This window comes from Camelina sativa, chromosome 16 (genome assembly GCF_000633955.1).
Source record: "Camelina sativa cultivar DH55 chromosome 16, Cs, whole genome shotgun sequence".
In the NCBI taxonomy this organism is placed as follows: Eukaryota; Viridiplantae; Streptophyta; class Magnoliopsida; order Brassicales; family Brassicaceae; genus Camelina; species Camelina sativa.
Genome location: NC_025700.1, coordinates 24,194,686 through 24,217,810, shown reverse-complemented (window position 1 = coordinate 24,217,810; position 23,125 = coordinate 24,194,686). Strand labels below are relative to the sequence as shown.

The window sequence follows — 23,125 nt, the reverse complement described above, 5'->3', positions numbered from 1 at the left end:
GTTGGTGGTAAACTAAATAGCTGAAAATTATCCCAACACCAGGAACAAAATAATCATCTTCAGTCATATAAAATGAAAAAAGGAACACTATGCAAAATGGCAGATATCCAATCTTATTGGAGAACAAAAAGAGAATGCATTAACTTTACCAAAGTCATAAAGACTACAAGAAAAAGGTGCAGAGTAAGTTGTTAGCTTCTTAACATTTGCTTTACGAATAATAATACACAAAAAGACATATAATTACGAATTACGTACATAGACAAAAAAGGGCAGTAAGAACTAAGCACAATTGCATACAAAAAGAGCAGTAAGCTCAGTTACATCCAAAAAGATCAGTAAACTCAGAGATAAATACAGAAAACTAAGACAACTTTTGTGGTCAGTAACTATGATCTGAGTCATCAGGATAATCTCCATCGTCTTCAGGTGGAGCTGTTTCACCCCATCCTCTACTCCACAACGGCTGAAGAACGATGACCTTACCATTACTGAGCCCAGCAGAGATCTGACTTAGATGTGAAGGATGAGCAGCAATGACAGTCGGATAAACTTCGGGCCTGTGCCACCAGCAAATATGGTAGCCAATTTAATTACATAATTATTTGATCAAACAGAAGTGTGGGCAGGGAAACTGTACCTGATGTTGCTGGGGCTGGGTTGAGCAACAGAAGTCAGATTAATTCGACATATCGTCACGAAGGTCTTGGAGTCCAGAATTTTTATGAAACCATTCCCAAAGCCAACATAGATAGTCTCACCATCGGAAGAATATGTAGCAGAAGTTATTGAAGTATCAGATTCATCAGGTATCCACTGCGTAGCATTTTTTATTTAGTGTCGATACGATAACTAGAAGCAAAGGAATTTAATCAGAGAAGAGTGTCATCAAAGTCTTTGCCTTTTACCTGCACACGGCAATCAAGACTTCGAGCATCGTGTACACCTATCCACCCCTCATGGACCACGAGTATCTCAATTTGATATGGGTCAAACTGGATGTGAGTTACTAAAGAGATTGACACAAGGTTAGACCGGGTGCAACAATTATGCGTAGAGTTCTTACTCGTCAGCTTGACCCAGCTCTTTTTGCTCAAAAGACAGAGCTGGAAAAAACAAAAACAATTTAAAAGTTCTGAAAGCAACAATTTTGGTTATCTACAGATGCATGTACAAACCTTTCCGTCAGAGTCAGATGAGACAAGGACATTAAAACAGCGAGAAAATGCTAGGCAGGTTATTTTCTGATCGTGGCCCTCCAGCTTTTCTTTGACCTAATACATTTACAGCTTTTGTAATATCTTTTAGCAGTAGACAAAGTCAGGCAAATGGTTTCAGGCGATTACCACGAAAACGAAAACTTTACCTTTCTCGAAGATAAACAGTGGATAAAGATAGAACCATCATCTAGCCCAACGGCAAGCAAATCACCAGGAATAATTCTAATGACCAATTAAAATTTATAAAATCCAGTGATATAATATCATAACTAAGACCAATTACGAAACAATTTTGTAATTTTATTTCTCTATTAATTACAGACACATATATTACTTAAAAAACTAATAATATTCAAATTAATAGAATTCTCCTTGATAAAATACCTTCTCGTATCTACTATATAAAATACTTGCGCTTTAAAATACGACACGTCAGCTTTTTTCTCCAGAATGCTTCTCTTTTAATATATAGGAGATATGAATTACGAAGAATGGAATTTTTTCAGGTCAAAAAAATTTAAATGTTGCAATCATATATATTAGACGGGTTTGATCGCTTGACAATTATACTTTTTTAAAAAATTATGCAAAAATAACTCCGCACGTATGTGCGGGTCCGAACCTAGTACACAAGTACAGAGGATACTAATACATACTTGTACTTTTTTATGTAGAATCTTATATATGTGTGGTTTCTTATATATTTGTATCCTATATGTATTTTTATTGACATATCCATGCCGTCCCCATATCCATAAATTTTAAGTTTGCCATTTTCGGTCTCCGTTCCTCTCCCCGTTTCCCGACCCCATACCCGTTTCAGTGCTACTTAGGTACCAAGCCACATGTGGACGGGAGTTCGGATTTGTTTATTGTTAGGAATTGCAACGCGTGGGACTGCTTATCACTAGTAGTTGTAATTAATGCTTCTGATCTTTGTCTACGAAACCTCCAACACCAACCTGAGGTTATCGCTTCTGCAACTAACAGATTTTGTGGTATCCCCAAATCCCGAGGACTTCCTAAAACAAACAATAAGCCCCCTAGTTCTTGTAATGAGTGAGTGGTTAAGCTTGAAGAAGCACAAGATCTATGTTAGAAAGAGCAATCTCGATGAGAGAAGTCATTGAATATTTCGTTAATTAGTTTGTATGTTCTCTCTATTTCGAATTTGCCAGGGTTAAAAGAAAAAAAAAAAAAAAAAGAGAAGTTAGCATCATTTAAAAATATATTAAATGTTCTCACACCCAGTGGGATTCGAACCCACAATCGCTTGATTAGAAGTCAAGCGCCTTATCCATTAGGCCATGGGTGCTTGTTTGTTTCTAATCTGACAAACTTTATTATTATAAAAACGATCCTTAGTAGTAACACTAATGAATAAGTCCTAACCCCTCTCAGGTCCTTGATTGAAGTATATGTATATGAACTTGCCCTGTGTGGCTGTGTTAAACATAAAGCCCCAAACTCAAAATATTTTTCATTTAGGGTTTCTCGATCGTGTCGGAGCCACATCCCATCTCCTCCACCGATGACAAAGAAGATTTGATATATTAGGATTTGAGGAAGACTTAATAATTTCTTCATAACGATTTATCTTTTGATCTTTTATGTCGTCTAGGTAAGTTGATTGGTTTATCCGTACTTTTTATGTTTTTTTTTTTTTTTTTTTTTTTNTATATATATTTAACAATGAATGTGGTACGTATTATGAAATGCAATTTTAGTTATCCAAAGTGTTTCAATGATTTGCCATTAATAAGTTGATTAACGCCATCAATGATTTTTTGTTTATGTTCTTTGGTTTGCTTAGTTAAAATTTAATTGTGGCCTATTTGTAAAAACTGTGACCAAGAAAGTCTCAACGTTTTATGTTGGTCTTATACGCGGTTTAACAAAGCGTTTCTTCGTTGATTCTTGAAATATGCAAAAAGAGTTGGCTAGTGTGTAAATTTTATTCATCTTTGATTAGTATCATATTTGTATGCTAGCTTTGATAATTCAAACAAGCTCTAAGGTTTCACATTTTAGTTAGCGTAATGCTTTTACGGGAATAATTCAGATGGTAAGTTGAATTATTGGTCATCATCATTTGTAACTAAGCATATACATTAAGGGAACTGAGTTGTATTGTCTGTGATTTTAAGGAAGGAGGCATATAAATATATAATATAGTGTCTTGGTTTGATGTTTGTCCAAAAAAAAAAAACTCCATTTAGATCGATGTAGAAATCGGCCAACAAGTGTCGTGGTTCAGGATTTGAACTATTTTTTTTGGTTTAGACTTTACATTTCATATATGCATGGTACCATTCTCTGCGTATGAAAAGGCATTCCGTTGTCTTCACTTGACCTGACTTAATTTATTTCGTGGTATAAATGTATTATGTATAGATGAGTTTAAGCCACACATATATTAATCAGCCGATTATGGGTGTCTTCTACGAAGACCTTGACTTGGCCTATCACACAATTCAAAGTAAACGATAGAGATTAGTCACCTACGCACATGACTTTTAAAAAGATTAGTTGAAACTTTGATTTTTTTTCTTTCTTGAAAATACAGTAACATCTTCTTGAGTTCTTACAAAACGTGGAGGTATTTGTGTTGAACTCACATTCCCAAAATGCTTTGGGGACTATTTCATTTACTTCTTCTTTATAAAAACAACTTATTAGCAATGGAAAGGAAGCTTTTTCTGGGAAAAATACTTGATATGGGTGATATTACTGTTGGGACACCTACATGGATGCAAAAGCTGCATTGAAAAAGAAAGGGAAGTTTTGATGGACCTCAAGAAATTCATGGTCTCAAGGCTTAATGAATCAGACAATAAATTTTTGTCTACTTGGAGTAATAACACAAAGAGCGACGATTGCTGTCGGTGGGAGGGCATTGAATGCAACCCTACAAGTGGCCGGATCGTTGGGCTTTCCGTTAATGAATACATGGATGGCCCTTTTCCTGTCAACGGTATGTTACTCCATTTGTACAGCCTTACTTGTTGATGGTGTAGTTTTGGTTTGGTCTTTTAACTTTTGTAATTTTTCTGTTTCCTCAATCAACTACAGTTTTTTTCATTATCATTCTTATATTCACCTTGACTCCCTTTCAGGACTAGACAACTTGATAGACTTGGAACTGCTAAACCTGAGTGGAAATATATTTATCGGCACAATACCAGGTAGCATCTACGTTGATTGTAATTTACTCTCTACATAAATTTTTGAATTGTTTTATATCATAGCTAGCAAACTACATCTTTACATATTAATTAGAATATCTTGCTTTGCACATGGGCAAAACTGAAAGCAAGCTTATTTTTATTTGGAAATGACCTTTTTCTCTAAAGAAAATCTTTTGGGCTTTTTACTTCATTTCAGAACTAAAGAGTTTGACTAACTTGAAACTCTTGAGTCTTGCTGGGAATAGCTTCAGCGGGCCTATACATGCAGGTGTGTGTCTGGTTATCAATTTGAACAACATAAAAGTTTTACGTGTGACTCACAAATTCTCATTAACTTGTTGTTTCTTTTTTTCGTAATAGTTTGTAAAATGAAGAATTTACGGGAGATCGATCTGCGAGGAAATCATTTTGCAGGTGAGATTCCTCTTTGTTTAGGTAGTTTGAACAAGCTACAGGTTCTTGATCTATCATCCAACCAGTTTAGTGGGAATCTACCATCTAGTTTCAGTAGCCTTGAGTCCCTCGAATATCTATCATTGTTAGATAACAACTTCACTGGCTCATTCGCGCTCTATCCACTTGCAAACCTCACAAAACTCAAGGTTTTAAAACTTTCATCAACATCAGAAATGGTACAAGTCAAGACAGAGGATACTTGGCAGCCAAAGTTTCAATTGACTGTTCTTGTACTACGAGTTTGCAGCTTGGAGAAAGTCCCTTCCTTTCTTATGTACCAGAAGAACCTGCGTTTAGTTGATTTATCTAGCAACAGATTAACCGGAGACATTCCTACCTGGCTGCTAGCAAATAATCCAAAGCTCGAAGTCTTACAGTTGCAGAATAACCTTTTCACTATCTTTCAGATGCCTACAAGAATGCATAATTTGCAGGTTTTGGATTTTTCAGCTAATGATATTAGTGGCCTGCTCCCTGATAATATCAGTAGTGCGCTTCCGAATCTGGTACATATGAATGGCTCGAAAAATGAATTCCAGGGGCATATTCCATCTTCTATGGGTAAAATAAAGAATATTTCATTCTTGGACCTGTCTTATAATAACTTCTCAGGAGAGTTACCTAGAAGCTTTCTCATAGGATGCTTTTCACTAAACATTCTCAAGCTCTCTCACAACAAATTTAGCGGCCCTTTTCTTCCTAGAGGATCAAACTTCCTTAAGTTGTCAACTCTTGACATGTCCAATAATTTTTTCACAGGTGCTATTCCAAGTTGGATATCTAAAATATTAGATTTGAAGTTCTTATTGGTAGCAAACAATTTCTTAGAAGGTGCATTACCACCTTCTTTGCTGGCCATGCCTTCACTTAGATTTCTGGATCTCTCTGGAAACCTACTTTCTGGAGCTTTACCATCTCAGATTGCTGTGGAAGATTTGTTCCTACACGACAACAACTTCACAGGGCCAATTCCGGACACATTGTTGGAAGGTGTCCAGATACTTGATTTGCGGAACAATAAACTCTCTGGGAGTATTAAGCAGTTTCTCAATACCGAGAGCATAAGTATTCTTCTGTTGAGGGGAAACAATTTAACTGGATCTATACCAAGGCAACTGTGTGATTTGAGAGGAATCAAACTCTTAGATCTTTCAGATAACAAGCTCAATGGTTTCATACCTTCATGCCTCTACAATTTATCATTTGGACTGGATCAACATGACATGAGTATAAAGCTCATACCTCCAATTTCTCGTACTCAGAGCTTTCAGTCGGAATATTACAAATCCGCATTGCTGGTAGAAGATTTCACGATTTACTATGTTACCTTCCAGGAAACTGAAATCAAATTTGCAATGAAGCAAAGGTATGATTCCTACACTGGAGAATCTTGGTTCAGCGATTCTTATAGTGGAGCATCTAATCCCAAGAATGGAATACTTGATTATTTGTATGGATTGGATCTGTCAAGCAATGAATTAAGTGGTGTTATCCCAACAGAACTTGGAGACCTCTCCAAACTACGAGTGTTGAATCTCTCTCACAATCTTTTGTCGAGTTTCATACCATCCAGATTCTCTAAACTGAAGGATATTGAGAGCCTTGATCTTTCTTATAACATGTTGCGGGGAAGCATTCCTCAACAGCTTACCAGCCTTACTTCTCTTGCTGTGTTCAACGTGTCTTACAACAATTTATCAGGGATCGTTCCACAAGGAAAGCAGTTCAATACCTTCAACGAGAAAAGCTACATAGGCAATCCTCTTCTTTGTGGACCACCAACTGATAGAAGTTGTGAGACTACAAAGGAAGCAGGTAATGGAGGAGAAGAAAGAGACGGTGAAGCTGCTATTGACAGGCTGGTCTTTTATTTTAGTACTGCTTCAACTTATGTTGTCGCGTTGATATGCATTCTAGTACTTATGTGCTTTGATTGTCCTTGGCGTCGGGCATGGCTCTGCATTGTCGACTCTTCCATCGCGTCAGCGAAAAAGTATGTTTCCTTAAAGTAATTTCAGCTCAGTTGTTTCCATTGTGTGTGTTAGTGTGTATATGTAAGTATAATGTATATGTGCTTTGGAGTTTACCTTACATGGTTATGAATAAGAGTCTCTACACTTTGGAAGAGAGATATGAGTTGAAGTATCAAAATCTTCTTTCTGTCTCGTTAAACCCTTTCGGGCCAAAATAGGTATATGTATAACCATTTCTATTGGCTTTCTCTTTACATCAACCATGCCCAGCCGACACAATCGATGAAGTCGGACTAAGTTTAGTACTTATGGTCAGAAGACCCAATCTAGTTCTTCAAACATCTCTAAGTTGAATGGAAATGTGAGTATCCACGTTTTCTAAAATTAATCAATAAATCAATTTTATGTTATTATAACTAGTATTTATAAATTATATATCCAATCTATATAGTATTTTGAACTACATTACACAAGATCCTTTTCCATTGGAGATACAATTCCGTTTTTTTTTTTTGATTCTTCACCTGCTCCATCTATATTAACATATTCACTCATCTTCCCCTCTTCAATCTCATACTAATTCAAGATATTGCAAATAACATTATAACAAATTCAAGCAAATCTTCTTCTCTTGAATCTAATACTAATATGTGAAATTTTTTCCTTTTAGGGAATGTAGCCAAGAACATTTATAAGTTGCATATGGATAAAGACTAGTAAGAATACCATCATCATTTGGTGATACACTTATGCTTGCCCTCACACATATACCTCATGGCAGAGAAAAGAGCGAGGAAGAAGCAGCAGATGCAAGCGTTCCAACAGGCAAAACAGAAGTCAAAAGCTAGCAAGAACTCCAAGAGATAGAACTGAATGAATATAGAATGATACTTTTAGAAATGCTGAGCCCCATTGGGTAATATATGGAAACTATATCGTCTCAAAACTTTAGTAGACGCTGATCCAGATTGCATACTACAGTAGCTCTACCTGTGGGATGATGAATCAAGGATTTTTCTCCTCTGGACCGAACATGTATTTCGCTTGAGCCCAGTAAACCGTCTAGTGATAATATTGCAATCCCGTTCGGTTTAATTAAGCTAATTTGCTCGATTTGAAACCGGAAAATACTCAAACTACATGAATGAAAATCCGGTTATCTTAGAACCCAAACCGGATTCTACACTTCTCAAAAAACTGAAAATTAATTTTATCTCATATTTAAAAAAATAACAATATCTTAAATATATTTGTTTCATATTTTGTAATCTCATAAGTAATAGTTTTATTACTTGTCCAACATTATCATAAATTAATCAAAAATTCAAAGACATTATTATAAAAAAATTATTTGTTTATATAAAGGTGAATATCTACAATCTTTTTTCTTTTAGGATTAATAATTAACAGTATAATTAATTAAATTATGCTATTATAGTAAGTAATTGTATAATTTTCTTAATTCTTTTTCTTAAATAATTAGTAATTTAAAACTAAAATTAACATTATTTTTCAATATACAGATATGAACTATCTTTTTCTATTTATTAAATTGTTTAAATTTTAATTTCTTATAATTTATAGATATGTTAAAACAAAGTTTGTGTATAAGACATGACAAAATCTTTAATTGTTAAATTGACATGTGTCGCGATCACATCAGTTAGTAACTTTGAAAACCAAGGTTTATATAATAGCATAATATTGAATACGCTATCAAATCATTCACCGATTTGAAAAATTTAAGAAAATTACATTAATTTCTTATTTTGATTATCTTATTTTTCTTACATTATGTTAATTATTAATTTTAACAAATTAAACCTTTTCATACTTTAATCATGTTTATGTTTAAATTTATTTTTACTATATGATTATAATAAATAATAATTATAATTAAATTGCAAATATTTTCCTTATTAATTGCACATATTTTCCTATTGAAATTAGTAATCTAATAGATATCTTTCCTATTAGAATTAGTGATATAATATATTTTTTTTGGTTTTATATACTTTCAAAAATATTAATTGTAATCCTTTAATTTTTTAATTTTTTAATTTTACTATAATTATTAAATAATTTTTTTTCACACATGTCAAAATATTATCGATAAACTTGACACATGTGGCGATTATATGAATTACTAACTTTAAAAACTAAGGTTTATATAATAAAATATTTCATAATTGTCATCAATCATATATAATTGTCATCTAAAATAATGAGATTTGGATTTCTGTATTTTAAACTAAACAAATTTTCCCAAATTTCTAAAAGTTATTAAAATCCAAATCTACAAATTATTTTGAATAACAGTAGATTTTAAAGTAGATTTTTAAATTACTAGTTCAATAATAGTAAATTTTAATATTTTTTTTTTAAATTCATGATTAAATCATATAAAATTTATAAATTTTACACCAAATCGTGAAGCTGAATACACCCCTAGTAGAGAATCATCACAAGTGTCTCGAATGTAACGATTAAATTGATTTACCTGGATAAGAGTAAATTACATACAGTATAATAAAATAGTTGGGAAGCAAAGAAATGTGGACACGTGGATGGTTTCCTTACTCTAGTCATGCAAAATCTGGAAACCAAGTAAGAAAAAGACAGGTGTGCTTCATCACAAGTTAACTTTGATAGTGTATATCCATCTTAACTCTTAAGTTAAATGCACGACTTCCACGTCTTACTTATTAAATTTATAAATCTCTGAGGAGGGACTATACTAGTATATATATAAACACTGATGATGCTCATATCTGAGTCCTAGTACAAACATATTAATCGAGAAAAATAAAAAGATAATCTGTGTGAGTTAGGAGCAAGCAAATGAATAAGCTGCCAGAGGACTGCATCGCCAAGATCCTTTCCTTGACAACGATTGCCGACGTTTGCCGCTCATCGGCGGTCTCCAGGATCTTCAGATCCGCCGCAGAATTCGACAATGTCTGGAATCATTTCTTACCGTCTGATTTCCCCGCTGGTTTTGCGGCACCAGCTGGTCTTCCCACCAGGAAACAACTCTTCTTCTCCCTCGTCCATAACCCTCTTCTTCTCAACGACGCCCATCTGGTAACCTTCTTTTTTCAATCTGATCTGATCTGATCTGATTTCTATCTTGTTTTGTATTACTATACATATCAGACTTTCCAAAATATCTCAAAGTATTTCATTTTGCCACAACCAAGTTTGTCTATTCTAGCTAGTCAACGTTGTATATACATATATATATATATATATATGGTCGAATGGATTTGCTTCATCTTCATCTTCATACTTAATAAGTAGATGATTCTGCAAAAGTTAAAAGCTCTGTTCAGGAAAATCTCCGTATGTAACCTTGTAGTCAAAGATCCATAACTTGTGTAATCAATTTACTGGGCTTTATAATATCTTCAAGATGATCAATGGAATGCCTTTTTTGTTTTCCTCTATGATATCATATTTTGACTGCTTTATATATGTAACCAAAGCAGAGCTTTTCTCTGGAGAGAAAGAGTGGTAAAAAGTGCTACATGATGGCAGCGAGGTCCTTGAGTATTGCTTGGGGGAATGACAAAAGATACTGGCAGTGGATCACTCTACCTAATACCAGGTCTATTTCTTTCCATACAAACTACCTTCCTATCCTTGTCTAGACGTTGACCTCCTCGTCTGCGTCATTCCTTCTTAACAGATTCTTAGAAGTGGCTGATCTGATCTATGTATGGTGGCTTGAGATCACTGGAAAGATTAACATGAGCCTTCTCTCCGATGACACCCTCTACGCCTCTTACCTTGTCTTTAAGTGGGACGATACTCCATACGGTTTTCGCCAGCCTGTAGAGGCATCCCTTGTCACCGAGATTACTGATGATGATGTTCAGCCTTCCCTGGTCAGTCTCCTGCAAAATCCAGACACTGAAGAATCTCATTGCGCTGCTATGAGACGAGATGGTTGGTACGAGGTGGAGTTGGGACACTTCTTCAAAAGGAGAGGGGATATGGGTGAGATAGAGATGAGCCTCAAGGAGACGAACCCTTTTGTAAAGAAAGGCCTTATTCTTTCTGGTATTGAGATTAGGCCTATGCCCCATCCTACTGGCTAATTCAAAAGAAGAATTAAATAGAACTCAGATCTCCGTGATGAAGTATTTTAAAATAAGCTAGATTAAATTTTAAATTTAGAATTATATATTACAAAATTATTTAAAAATATATGCTAAATAATAAAACTAAAACTTATTTCAAAGGAAGAAAATATTAAGTAGGGTTAAAGTTTCATAAATATTAAAAATATATAGCTCTGAGTTTAAAAAACACAATCATCAAAATTAAAAATTATAATAAAAATAATCTATACTAATAACAAGTAGGAGCTATAAGCTCCTAAAGGTGTTCACATAGGATTTTAAACCTCCAATTGTGATTAGATACTTCACTAATTAACATATTTTAAAATCTCCTGAATTTTCTATATTAAGAATTATTTTAAACAATCAATCAGGATTTGACATGTCATTCATTAACATTTTTTAAATTTCCAGAATGTTTTAGAAAAAGGAAAATTTTAAATTTATGAAAATAAAAAAACTATGCACAATATCCCACATCGGCTAGAAAATTTTTAGACAATGGTTCAGAACCAGTATAAATAAGATTAATATGCTTCCAACAACGAATGAGCAGAAAAACTTGATTTATCAGCTGTCCAAGTTTAAAAGTTTATTCGGTTTCATCCGGTTTTTTATTTGATCAAATTAAAACTTTTAAAAGTTTCAAAAAATAAATTATAATATTTAAAAATTTTAAAAGTTTTAATATTATAAATATTGAAACTTTTAAAAGTTCTTAGCTTTTAAATATTATAATTTTAAAAGTTTCAAATATTATAAATATTGAAACTTTTTAAAAGTTTAAATATTATAAATATTGAAGCTTTTAAAAGTTCTTAGCTTTTAAATATTATAATTTTAAAAGTTTCAAATATTATAAATATTGAAACTTTTTAAAAGGTTCAAAATTTATATTTCGAAACTTTTTAAAAGTTTAAAATATTATGAGCTGTAATACATATTTTTATGTATGATTTTATAGACAAGTTGATATTTTTCATTAATTTTTTATTTTTATGAGAAAAGAAAAGATTTTGTTCTTGGAGTTTGATGGATTAACAAGTTTTGTGGTAGTCTAAAAAAGGTTTTTTAGTGGAAGAAAGTGAAGAAGTTGACGAGGATAAAGAAGAAAAAGAGTATAGCGAAAAACAAGACGGTTAAAGTAATGATGACGATTACCACAAAATTTGACAATAAAAATGACAAGAAAGAATATGAAGAATAAGAAAACATTGAATAAAAAACACGAAAACATAGGTGGTAGCAATCAATTAAATATGAAAGCGAGTTAAATTCATGATGATAAAATTGTTTTGTTTTTCTAGTGATCAAAGAAATGGTTTAAGATATGTGAGGTCATCAGTTTAATTCGCCTCGCCTGGATGCCGAGTTAAATTCATGATTTTTTATCAGATTTGATTTTATAACACAAATGATTTTTATATTTCAAAAATTTGTTTATCTGAAATTTAACTTTTCCCTTAATACTAATTTAAATTTTTAATAAGATAATATTTTACTACCGTTATCGATCATATATAGTTTTCATCAAAATATATCAAATATAGCCACGCGTAGCGTGAGTTCAAAACCTAGTATAGTAAAAAGATTCAACTCTAATTAAAAATTATTAAATGAAAGTCATAATGAATCGATGCAACTCTACTTATAATTTTTATGTATTAGAAGTATAAAATTTTGTATAAAAAATTATTGTAAAGAGTAACAATTTTCGTAACAGTTTTTGATAGTTATATTACTTATAAATAAATATTATGACGAAGTGGTCCTAACTCCTAAGTGAGAATATCAAACGAATGTTTATAATAAGTAAATGCAATTTGCTGATAAAATAATTTTAAAAATAAAATAAATTTCAGCTTGAGTGAAAATTTATCAACTAATAATTATAATGAAAATACATAACTTCTAAGAATAAAAGATGAAATAGCCATATCTTTAAAAATACATATTTTACGAAAGTTACGATAAATAAATGCACCTATAAGTTATATAATTAAAGCTGATTAAATTTCTATATTACTATAATCATTTCTAAAATCTTTAGTTAGATTATAGAATAATGTTGGATATTGAATATTGAAATTCATACTATTTAGATTCAGCATGGAACATAAAATTTGTGTCAGCGGACAATGATTCATTGATTTGTTAGTTATCTAAGAAAGGACAAATATATATATATATATATATATATATATATATATATATAGAGAGTTCAAAAGATATAAACATTTAGATAAACATAATTATTGAAACGAAAAGTTGTAAATAAAATATGGTGAAAAGACATAACTCTACAATGAACAGAAACAATCATATGATTTTCTTTTATGGTAAAAGATACAACTCTACGATAAACCGACACAACCGTATGATTTTTTCCAAAAAATATTTCTATAACAAAAAGATACGACAAAAAATCGCAACTGTCAGTTGCATTTTTCAAATTATTATTATTATATAAATTTTTACATTGAACATACTTTTACTAGATAGAAATATGAGCAAAAATATAACTGATATAGGCATATAGCTTGTGGTGATCGTGGGTGTATAAATTTTGTTAAGTGTACACACAGTACACAACTACACACTAATATATGTAATTTTTTTTGGACAAACTAAAAGAAAAGAAAAAAAGTTGAATTAAAATGGTGTTCAAGGAAATTAAAAAATTTAAATCAAATCAGTTAAAAACGTTTTTTTTTTTTGTTGACTGTCATCTTTATTGCGTGACAGGATTTTGGAAAGAAAATTAAAAAAAAAAAACAAACAAATTGTGTGAATTAGTAAAGCCTTAAAATGTAAGTAATTAAAAACCCAATGGGTCACTCACTAAAAAAAAAAAAACGGAATCATGTTTTAGGGATTAGGTCTCTCTCTCTCTCTCTCTTTTCTAAATCCGCCATGAAAAAGCTAAAGCTGAAGCAGCTCGCTTCAGATGATGATGATCGTCTCACCATTTCAAAATGCAACACATGTACACCTTCTTCTTCTTCTTCTTCTTCACTCTCCGATTCGATCCCACCCGATGTCTTTACGGAAATCATCTCGAGACTGCCAGCAAAATCAATCCCCAACTGTCGCCGCGTGTCGAAATCTTGGGCGGCCACACTCCGCAGCTCCGATTTCGACGAGCTGTTCCTGACCAAGTCACCTAACCAGCCTCTGATTCTGTTCGCCTTCATGATTGAAGACCGGTTACCTTTCTTCACTTCACCTCAAGATCACGAGGACTCGTCGTCTCTCGAAGCCACTCGTCACCATACTTATCTACAAATCGATCGTTTCTCTAAGATCACTCCACCTGTTCGTGGATTGCTCTGTATCGAAGATAAGCGAAGGATGCTTGTGATTTGCAATCCAATCACAGGTGAATCTGTTACTCTACCTAAACCGGAATCGAATCTGATGTGGTCTAGAAGCGTTTTGGGATATGAGCCGGTTGAGAAACAATTCAAGGTGTTTTGCACTACTTGGTCACCGCACCATCCGTTGAATACTCTTGGAGAGCATTATGTTCTGACGTTAGGAAATGGTAGTAAAACGGATTGGAGAATGGTCGAATCTTGGAAACCTTATCGTCCTGTGTTTGATGGTGGGATTTGTATCAATGGTGTTTTGTATTATTTTGGTAGCTATCCAGATGATGTTGTGATTGTTTGTTTCGATGTTAGGTTCGAGAAGTTGAGCTTTATCCACAAACCTAAAGGGATGAGACAGATTCAATTTGATTCGAGATTGGTTAACCGCAAGGGTCGATTGGGTGTGATTCAGTGTTCCAACTCCCGGAAAATTAGTGGAAGCACTACTAAAAGTTTTGATTTGTGGGTTCTTGAGGATGACAAGAAACATGTATGGACGAAGCGTATCTACGTCTTGCCTATTCCATGGAGGAAAATGGTCGGAAGCACCAAGCTGCGCGTTCTTGGAATGACTGGTACGTGTGAGATTCTGTTGTCGCCGTATGAATTATGTGACCCTTATTATATTGTCTATTACAATATTGAGATGAACATTGTTAGAAAAGTTGAATTCCGAGGATTTGGATCGTTTCAGACTCGTACGATACCTCATTTATTCGTAGATTATGTGGAGGATGTGAAGTTTATATGAAGTGTGTAAGATTTTACTTACTTTGGCTTGAGACTCTGTAGCACTGGTCGCAAGAGCTAGTTTGGATTAAACTTTCATTGTAGAATTACAGTATATGTTGGGTAATAATAATAAAACGATTTGTTGTTATAACAATTATATACAGTTTTTGTTTTAAATATATGATTTTGATATTCTTAACCTTGAACTTAAATATTTGCAAAACAATACAAATTGAATGAAGATTTTCGCTTGTGCTTCATCTTATGTTTAATTCCACATGTCAATTAGCTTTGATGTCAAAACTTTGCTAAAGCTTTCAAGGGCGAGCTCAAGCTTGCATCCATAGTCAAGACATGTGGGCACAGTTCAGTTAAGCTACTTTACCTCCACATACTGTTTCACACAAGAAAAGCAATGACGGTGAATGCATCTGTGATCTGTCAGTAAAGAGTATGCCCTCAACATCGGTTTCTTCATGAAAAATGACACAATTTTCTCCATGTGATGCCTCCTCCACATTTACGCTACTGCGTAAGCTTTGAGAGTCTATTTCTTATCTTGCAAGTCTATAAGAAAACTTAACATCATTGCGGACAACCAAAACAACTTCACTAGAAGTCAATTTTTCTCTAAGGCATTCGACTTCTTCCACAAAATGGGCAGTCTTTTTATTATGCTTCTCTCAATCAACTCGCAGCAACCAAAACATTAATTAATGTAACATAACAACCAAGATCTTCATGCTAATGTAATATAAAAAAAACACTTACATATTGGTGTGTATTCCTTCTGTTCCATTATATAAGAACTTTTGGCTAAATGCACAAATATTAAAAAACAATAAATATTGTATTATTTAACAAAATTCAACCAGTAGAAAAACATATTGAGAATTTTAATAGTCCAAAATTATTAAATTAATATAAAAATGCATAGAAACTTGAATTTTTTTATAAATTATAACAAAGAAAAAAGTCTAAAAATCTTATATATTGGGATAGAGGAAATACGATGGTCATAACAATAAATCACCACATTCGTAAACCCGAAACCGAGAGATCCATTTAAACCACAAATAAGTCCCATGATCTTTTCTCCTTTGCGGCTAATCGTGGTGTTGCTCAATGGTTTCTTTATCTCACACAAAAACTCACCCTGTCGTCGTTAATCACAACCCCAAATCCAGCATTACATTTTGGTCTTAAAATATGTTAGAACTTATCAAACTCTTTGTATATTTTGGATTCTAACAAAGACTAAAAAATCAAATTCAAGTACGGGTTGATTTTGAATCTTATTTTTCTATTTTAACATAAGTTTAAAAATAAATTGGAAAAATGATAACTTACAAACTAAAGTCTGTATTATTAACAAAACTTATTATATATGTAGAGAATGAAAGTTTGTACGTACTAAAGTCTGTGTTATTAAGAAATTTTATTCACTTTCTTCAAAGGCAAGCCGACTTTCGTCTATGTTCGACCAGTCGGTCTCATAGACATGCTGATTGTTTGAAAATGTGAAATAAGTGCAAAAAAATAAGAAGCAGACGTACCGTCCAATAAATGAACAATCTTGGCTTGTTGTCCTTGTATAACCCTAGCACAGTTAAACTGTTGAATAATCAAAATTATTTATTGTATTAATCACATGTATATGATTTAAATTAACTGATTAGGGAAGGAATTCCACTACAAAACAATACCTATATTATTCCAAACATGCCAGCCAACTTCTATCGTACTGAGATCTTTTGGCTCATTGTTTCCTGCAGATGTTATCCAGACTTGTGAATTACTCAACTCGTCTATTTCTGTTTTCACGACTGGAAGCCACTTTAGATAAACTTCAAATAAGGTGAAATCTGTTTGAATTGCTTCATTTATGGCTTCATGATCTACTTTGTTTCTCTCGTTTTTTTTTAAGTATACATATTAATATCAGTTGTTTTTTTTCTGAAGTAAATCATAGTTTTGGTTATTTTTTACTTCTTATGTTCAAATGGTTGCAGCAGTTGGTACAGAGAAATCTGTTTACAAATATAGACAAACAAATAAAAAAAATCTAATCAAAACATAAGTAAAGTATAAGCAAAAAATAAGCATATATGTACAATTTAGTTTAACTTTGTATAGTATTTTATCCACATTATGAATGAAACTTGTCTCCACAATATAAAACAGATTGAATTAGATCATATTTCAAGGTTCTGGATTTTTTATAAGAAATTAAAATATTCAACATCTAAGTTTGGTCCATCATGAACTATATATAGTATGCATATAATTAAATAGATTGGGAATTTGAGGTGACCAAATATAAGCAAACAAATATGCGTTGTTCTCTCTTGGAATAAACTATAGTTTCGGTTACCCTTTACTCTTTAGTTTATTTTTGTTCTAACCCTCTCTCTGTTATCTTCCGCTTATTCTCTATTGGTTTTTGATTTGTGAACCTACACAACCAAATTAATGTTACAAAGTAAAAAAAACTATATATATTTGTGATATAATTTATCATCTTATTTGATTAGCGATATGAATCATACATTTTCTAGAGAAACTAAACACCCAAATTTAGTCTACAGTATTCTACAACATAAACTAAATTTGTCAATACAAATTGAAGACTTGATCCATCATATAACATAATTTAGATTTCCTCGTATGTCAAGACTACAAATATTTCAGTTGATCTTTTAAAAAAAAATCAACATCTAAATTTTACCCATTACTGAACTAGCTTGTCTACATAAAATCACAAACTTCATTGGTCCACAAAACAAACTAGATTTTTTTAAAAAAATTACTAAACTAAATTTGGTCGACCATATAATTAAACATATTTACTTAACTAAATACTAAATTCTGATGTACAACATAAACTTAAAACTTAAAAATAAAGATAACTAAATTATAAAAATTTGTTTATGAAAATAATAGTAATATCATTAATATTTGTTTCTATAATTCTCTTATATAGAATAGCTATATATAAGAGATAAATTTTTAAAATTGTTAGTTATATGTAACAGCTTTGTAAAAAATAATCATTTAACTTCCCAAAAATTGATTTGATATTTAAAATATTGTTTTTGGTTAACTATTATTGTTTAAGTAAGATTATCTTATTACTTTTACATATCTGAAAATATTTTTTGAAAGGATAATAAACAGGGATATTTCTCAAAAATGTAAACAAAAAGAGGGTATTTTTCCATCGGCTTAGAAAACTATGTTTTTACTTTAACCATTGAGTTTTATTATTCACTAGAGTTTGGTTTCGCCTTATGTGGTGTCTATTTTGGAGGATGATGTCAAAGGAACTGCTTTTCCAAAACTTGTCCGTACTTAGTTTGTGTTTGTCTTTTTGGATTTGAATAATTATAGGAAAAGTTAATCTCCGTGTTTACTACAAAAACAAAGGTATTTTTTTTCAAATTTACACTATTGTTTTTCCCTATTATATCACAAAAATTATGATATCCATTTTCGTTTGATGAAAACATTGAAAATTGAGTTTGATGAAATTTTCTACAGGCTCTAGCTTTTGTTGCGTACAATATTAGAAAATTGAGTATGATGAAAAATAAGAGTCATCATTATAAATAAAAAAGCCCAAAGATGATGTTACTAATAGAATTGTACACCACTACAGTGTCCTAAAAACTCAAAAGATCATAAATGAAAGAAAAGATGCAACGTGTTCCAAAACAAACTCTAATCTCTGTGTTGATCCAAACAGAGATTAAAGAGAATAGTATTTCTCTGAAAACGCCCTCATTAAAGCCTCCTTCATCGCCAGAATCGGTTAAACCCCCATAGTTGTTGTAGTCGTCCCAATTGTCGTCATTAATTTCTATCACCATTGCCTTCTTCAATAAAAAACTGCTCAGGAGAAGGAAATTCAATAATCATCCATCCATCAGAGTCGCGTGGTTGCTGCAATAACCAAATTCATTAGCCAAATAACAACAATGAGGGTTTAAAGGAATCAAAAGGGGAGTTAATTAAGAAAGCGAAACATTACTTTACGATTTCGTTATCAAGAAACTCTTCATAGTTACGCCAACGAACACCATCTTCATCGAAATAGTAATTACCCATACCCTTTTCATAATCATCATCATCATCATGATCATCATCATCATCATCATCATCATTATCATCATCATTATCATCATCATCATCATCATCATCACCATTGCCAATACCTCGGCAACCAGAAGGGCAAGTATTTTGGTCCTTCTTCCATTCAATCCCACATTGGTAACAAAACTCATATCCACATCTACATAATGCATACACAAAGAAAACATTATGAAATAGAAGTATACAAATATAGTAGCTTAACCGAGTAATATATAGATATATACCTGCAATTCATGTGGTTGCAGCCATAAGAAAGTTCAATCAAGTGCCTACACTTGACACATTGACGCCATAAATTTTCGTTTGCCAGAGACTTTAGCTTCAAGTCATCAACTAAAGGGTCAGGGTTAAGTTTCTTGTAATCAGCACAAGATAAATCAGTATGCGATGGTACTTTGCAATCAATGCAGAAGAGTCCACAACATTTGACACATGACTTAACATTGGATTGCTCAGCTTCACTAGAAAGCTCGGTTCTGGACATCAGCATTGAGCAGCTTGGATATGGGCAATAGATTCTCTCTGCAGCCGGAATCGAATCCTCTTTCATCTTTTTTTTCCACATCTCAATCAGCTTAGATGTTAAAACCTTGCTACAGATTTCAAGAGTGAGCTCAGACTTGCATCCATAGTCAAGACATGTGGGCACAATTCCGCTAAGCAGCTTCACTTCCACATGCTTTTTCACACAAGAAAAACAATGACGGTGAAGGCATTTGTTTGTAAAGAACATGCGTTCTTCATTGGTTTCCTCATGACAAATATCACAATTTTCTCCGTGTTTTGCATTGACATCAACGCTCCTGCTCCTGCTGCTTTGAGAAGCTATAGCCTCTCTTGCAAGTCTAAAAGCAAACTTAACATCGTCCAGGGCAATCAACTCAGCGTCACTACATGACATGTTTTCTAGAATGCTTTGAGCTTCTTCCATAAGATGATCAATATTCTTAGGCTCCCCTCTACCAATTAACTGCAACGTAAATCAGATGCATTCTCTTAAACTAATTAAGACATTAATTATATCATCATCTTCGTTACTCTTATGGGATTATACAATAATCAAGACTTTTGTATAAAAGCTTACGTTATATATTTATCATACATATAAACAACACAAACAAAACAATTTGATCACTCACAGAACTAGATATGCATGTTACCATATAGATAATATATATTGTAACATGCCACCTACGCACCTATAGCTATAGACAAAACAATATAGCCTAAGCCTATACACATTCGACACAATTAACTAAACCAAAGCAATAACTAAGAAGAGAAAACACTTACTGATTGGTAAATCCAATAGTCATCGCAATAAGTCACGACGTTTCTAATCCCCAAGTCGAAGGATTCACTTAACCCACGAATCAGTGCCATGACCTCTACAGCTGTGCGGCTAATATCAGAGTCCCTAAGTGATTCCTTAATCTCATACAACAAATTATCCATCTCATCGCAAATCGCAACTCCAAATCCAGCAGCCTTCGTCTCATCACAAACCAAACCCTTGATGTACAATCTGTAGGTGACATTGTCCAAAAAAATTGCCGCCGCAAAAGAACCCTCATCTTTAGGGTTTGGGAAATCTCCGGTTGTCGTGGAATCTAATCGCCGTCTTTTAGAAGAACTCAAGTCTTGATGATCGTGTCTCTCCTCCATGTCTGTTTAGTTTTTTCAAGTTGATTTCTCTCGTGAATTTATGAAAACTTATATATATACATAGAGGAAGAATTAGAAGAGAGAGGGACTACTCCTAAAGCTTGCTTGAGAAGTTGCCAATTAAACTTCTAATTAATTGCTTGATATAATAAAAGCACCGGGGTATTTGTAACCGTTTTGGTTTAGTATCAATTGGTTTTTCAGTAAATTTTAAATTTCCATTAAATATGCATATGCATTTATGATATTTGTAATGTAAACTTAGAAAAAATGAAAAAAAGAAAAAAGGTAAACATATCAAATCATCAGATTCAAAACCTTTGTTTGTACCGGGGATTACACAGTTTAAACAAATAAAGATTTTGTGGAAAAGAGCAAGCAAGTTCTTTTATTAATCGGGGAAAACGTGAGATCGTCACTTAAAACGAGTCGAGATAGAGCTTGTTAGTTCACAAGCGAACTAGCAAGCTTAAAGTGACGAACTGAAAACAAGAATGAATTATACGAAAGACAATAGCAGTTTTCGATGCAAAGTATTGCTCTGTAGGTATTGTCTGCGGGTCAGGATCCTTTCTCCAATAGATGTCTCGAGCTATTTATAAGCGAATGTAGAGTTAGAGCACTCTAGGGTTTTCTGTGTGAAATCCCGAGATTGTCCTCCGAGGTTGGCCCATTTCCTTCTATCTCTGGTGAGTCTTTGTTGGGCCGAGTTGGCATATGGGGCAAAGCCCATATCCAACAATAGTCCCCCCCTTAGTCCGGCGAGCGAGATATTTCTGCGATCGGCGGGCGTACTTTGAATCTTAACATATGCCTTCTCGGCGTTAGGCGTTCCAGACTGCTTCAAGAAGATCTAACTTTGTGCGGTGATGGTTCAAGCGATAGTTTTTGTTGAGCTCGGAGCTCGTTCTGATGTTGTATGCGTTGAGTGTGTTGTTCTGGAGCGCGAAGCTTGTATGAATGTTATGTGTCTTGAGCACGTCTTTGCGGAGCGTGGCGCCTGGCGCGTGGAGCGTTGAGCGTGGATCTCATCTAGATGTTATGCGCCTTGAGCACGTTTTTACAGAGTGTAGTGCTTGATAATGGATCTGCAATGGTTGAGGACGGAGTTGCCGCACATAGTTCGTAACCAAGGATCAAAGAAATTGAGCCAGACCGGCATGCGGAGATTGAGGTCGGCGAGCTTGAGATTGAGGTCGGCGAATGAGTTTGAGGTCTCCGAGATTGAGGTCGGCGAGCGAGAAAGTGAGATTGAGGTCGCCACCGAGAGTGAGATTGAGTTCGGCGCCGAGAGTGAGATTGAGGTCGGCGAGAGTGAGATCGTCATCGTCGAGGTTGAGGTTGAGATCGGCGAGTGAGATTGAGGTAGCCACCGATAGTGAGACTGAGCTCGACGCCGAGAGTGAGATTGAGATCGGCGCCGAGAGTGAGATTGAGCTCGGCTTAAAGGGAGATCATTGTCGTCGAGGTTGAGATCGTCGTCGTCAAGATTGAGATCGCCACCGAGAGTGAGATTGAGGTTTCCACCGAGAGTGAGACTGAGGTCGGCGAGAGTGAGATCATCATTGTCGAACGGGGTCGAGAGGTGAAGAGAGGTCGGTGGACAAGGATTGATGAGTGCTGAGGCTGGTTCTTGCGAGATCGGCAGATTGAGGTCGGCGGGACGCTGCACGATGCCCCGGAGTTCGAAAAATCCTCATTCTAGGTCGGCGCTTGTCGTACCATTGGGGAGAGCTCCAAGGTCAACTCCTAAGATGGGTGTTCATGATGTACGCTCGCATTCCACGTCCAAGCTGGAGGTAGGCACAAAACTGGAGGTCGGCACCAAACTTGAGGTAGGCGCCAAACTGGAGGTCGGCACCGAAATTGAGGTAGGCACCTAGGTAGAGGTTGGCATCAAGCTTGAGGTAGGCACCAAGCTGTAGGTTGGCGCCAAGCTGGAGGTCGGCACCAAGCTGTAGGTAAGTGCCAAGAGACTCGAGTGTGAGAGCATCGAGCATGAGGGCGACAAGCGCGAGAGAGTCGAGCGTGAGAGCGTCGACTGTAAGGGCTGCGAGCATGATAGTGGCAAGCGTGAGAGAGTTAGCGTGAGAGCGTTTGACTGTGAGGGCGTCGAGCATGATAGTGGCAAGCGTGAGTGAGTCGTGCGTGAGAGTGGCAAGCGCGAGTGAGTCGACTATGAGGGCGTCGAGCATGAGGGCGACATGCATTTGAGCGTATGTTTGATATGCAACAAGGCTTTGT

At 34.2% G+C, this 23,125-nt stretch overlaps 5 protein-coding genes and 1 non-coding gene across 7 annotated transcripts; 3 read left to right on the top strand and 3 right to left on the bottom strand.

Annotated features, from left to right (window-relative positions):
• LOC104753995 (topless-related protein 4-like) lies at window positions 225–1,547 on the bottom strand. Its single transcript, XM_010476159.2, has 6 exons — window positions 1,540–1,547; window positions 1,367–1,442; window positions 1,179–1,274; window positions 909–1,106; window positions 641–816; window positions 225–560 (listed from the first exon to the last, which is right to left on the bottom strand). Exons 1-6 carry the CDS (start codon window positions 1,545–1,547, stop codon window positions 383–385), a joined length of 732 nt encoding a protein of 243 aa, XP_010474461.1. The 3' UTR covers window positions 225–382.
• TRNAR-UCU lies at window positions 2,463–2,535 on the bottom strand. The gene has a single exon. It is a non-coding gene; the product is annotated as a tRNA-Arg (tRNA).
• Window positions 3,807–6,991, top strand: LOC104752175 (probable LRR receptor-like serine/threonine-protein kinase At4g36180). Its single transcript, XM_010474237.1, has 4 exons — window positions 3,807–4,194; window positions 4,337–4,405; window positions 4,605–4,676; window positions 4,769–6,991. Exons 1-4 carry the CDS (start codon window positions 4,008–4,010, stop codon window positions 6,874–6,876), a joined length of 2,436 nt encoding a protein of 811 aa, XP_010472539.1. The 5' UTR covers window positions 3,807–4,007; the 3' UTR covers window positions 6,877–6,991.
• On the top strand, window positions 9,573–10,964 carry LOC104752174 (F-box protein PP2-B11-like). The gene is made up of 3 exons (XM_010474236.2): window positions 9,573–9,921; window positions 10,326–10,444; window positions 10,526–10,964. The coding sequence occupies exons 1-3, from the start codon at window positions 9,679–9,681 to the stop codon at window positions 10,935–10,937; spliced, it is 774 nt and encodes a 257-aa protein (XP_010472538.1). The 5' UTR covers window positions 9,573–9,678; the 3' UTR covers window positions 10,938–10,964.
• On the top strand, window positions 13,817–15,651 carry LOC104752173 (putative F-box protein At2g19630). Of its 2 annotated transcripts, none has more exons than XM_010474234.2 (2): window positions 13,817–14,907; window positions 15,354–15,651. In XM_010474234.2, the coding sequence occupies exons 1-2, from the start codon at window positions 13,875–13,877 to the stop codon at window positions 15,374–15,376; spliced, it is 1,056 nt and encodes a 351-aa protein (XP_010472536.1). In that variant the 5' UTR covers window positions 13,817–13,874; the 3' UTR covers window positions 15,377–15,651. The 2 variants fall into 2 exon arrangements, with proteins under 2 accessions (XP_010472536.1, XP_010472537.1); XM_010474235.1 differs by lacking the exon at window positions 15,354–15,651 and having other exon boundaries at window positions 13,817–14,565; window positions 14,645–15,218.
• Window positions 18,917–20,770, bottom strand: LOC104753993 (E3 ubiquitin-protein ligase dbl4-like). Its single transcript, XM_010476157.1, has 4 exons — window positions 20,510–20,770; window positions 19,441–20,186; window positions 19,100–19,355; window positions 18,917–19,006 (listed from the first exon to the last, which is right to left on the bottom strand). The coding sequence occupies exons 1-4, from the start codon at window positions 20,669–20,671 to the stop codon at window positions 18,917–18,919; spliced, it is 1,254 nt and encodes a 417-aa protein (XP_010474459.1). The 5' UTR covers window positions 20,672–20,770.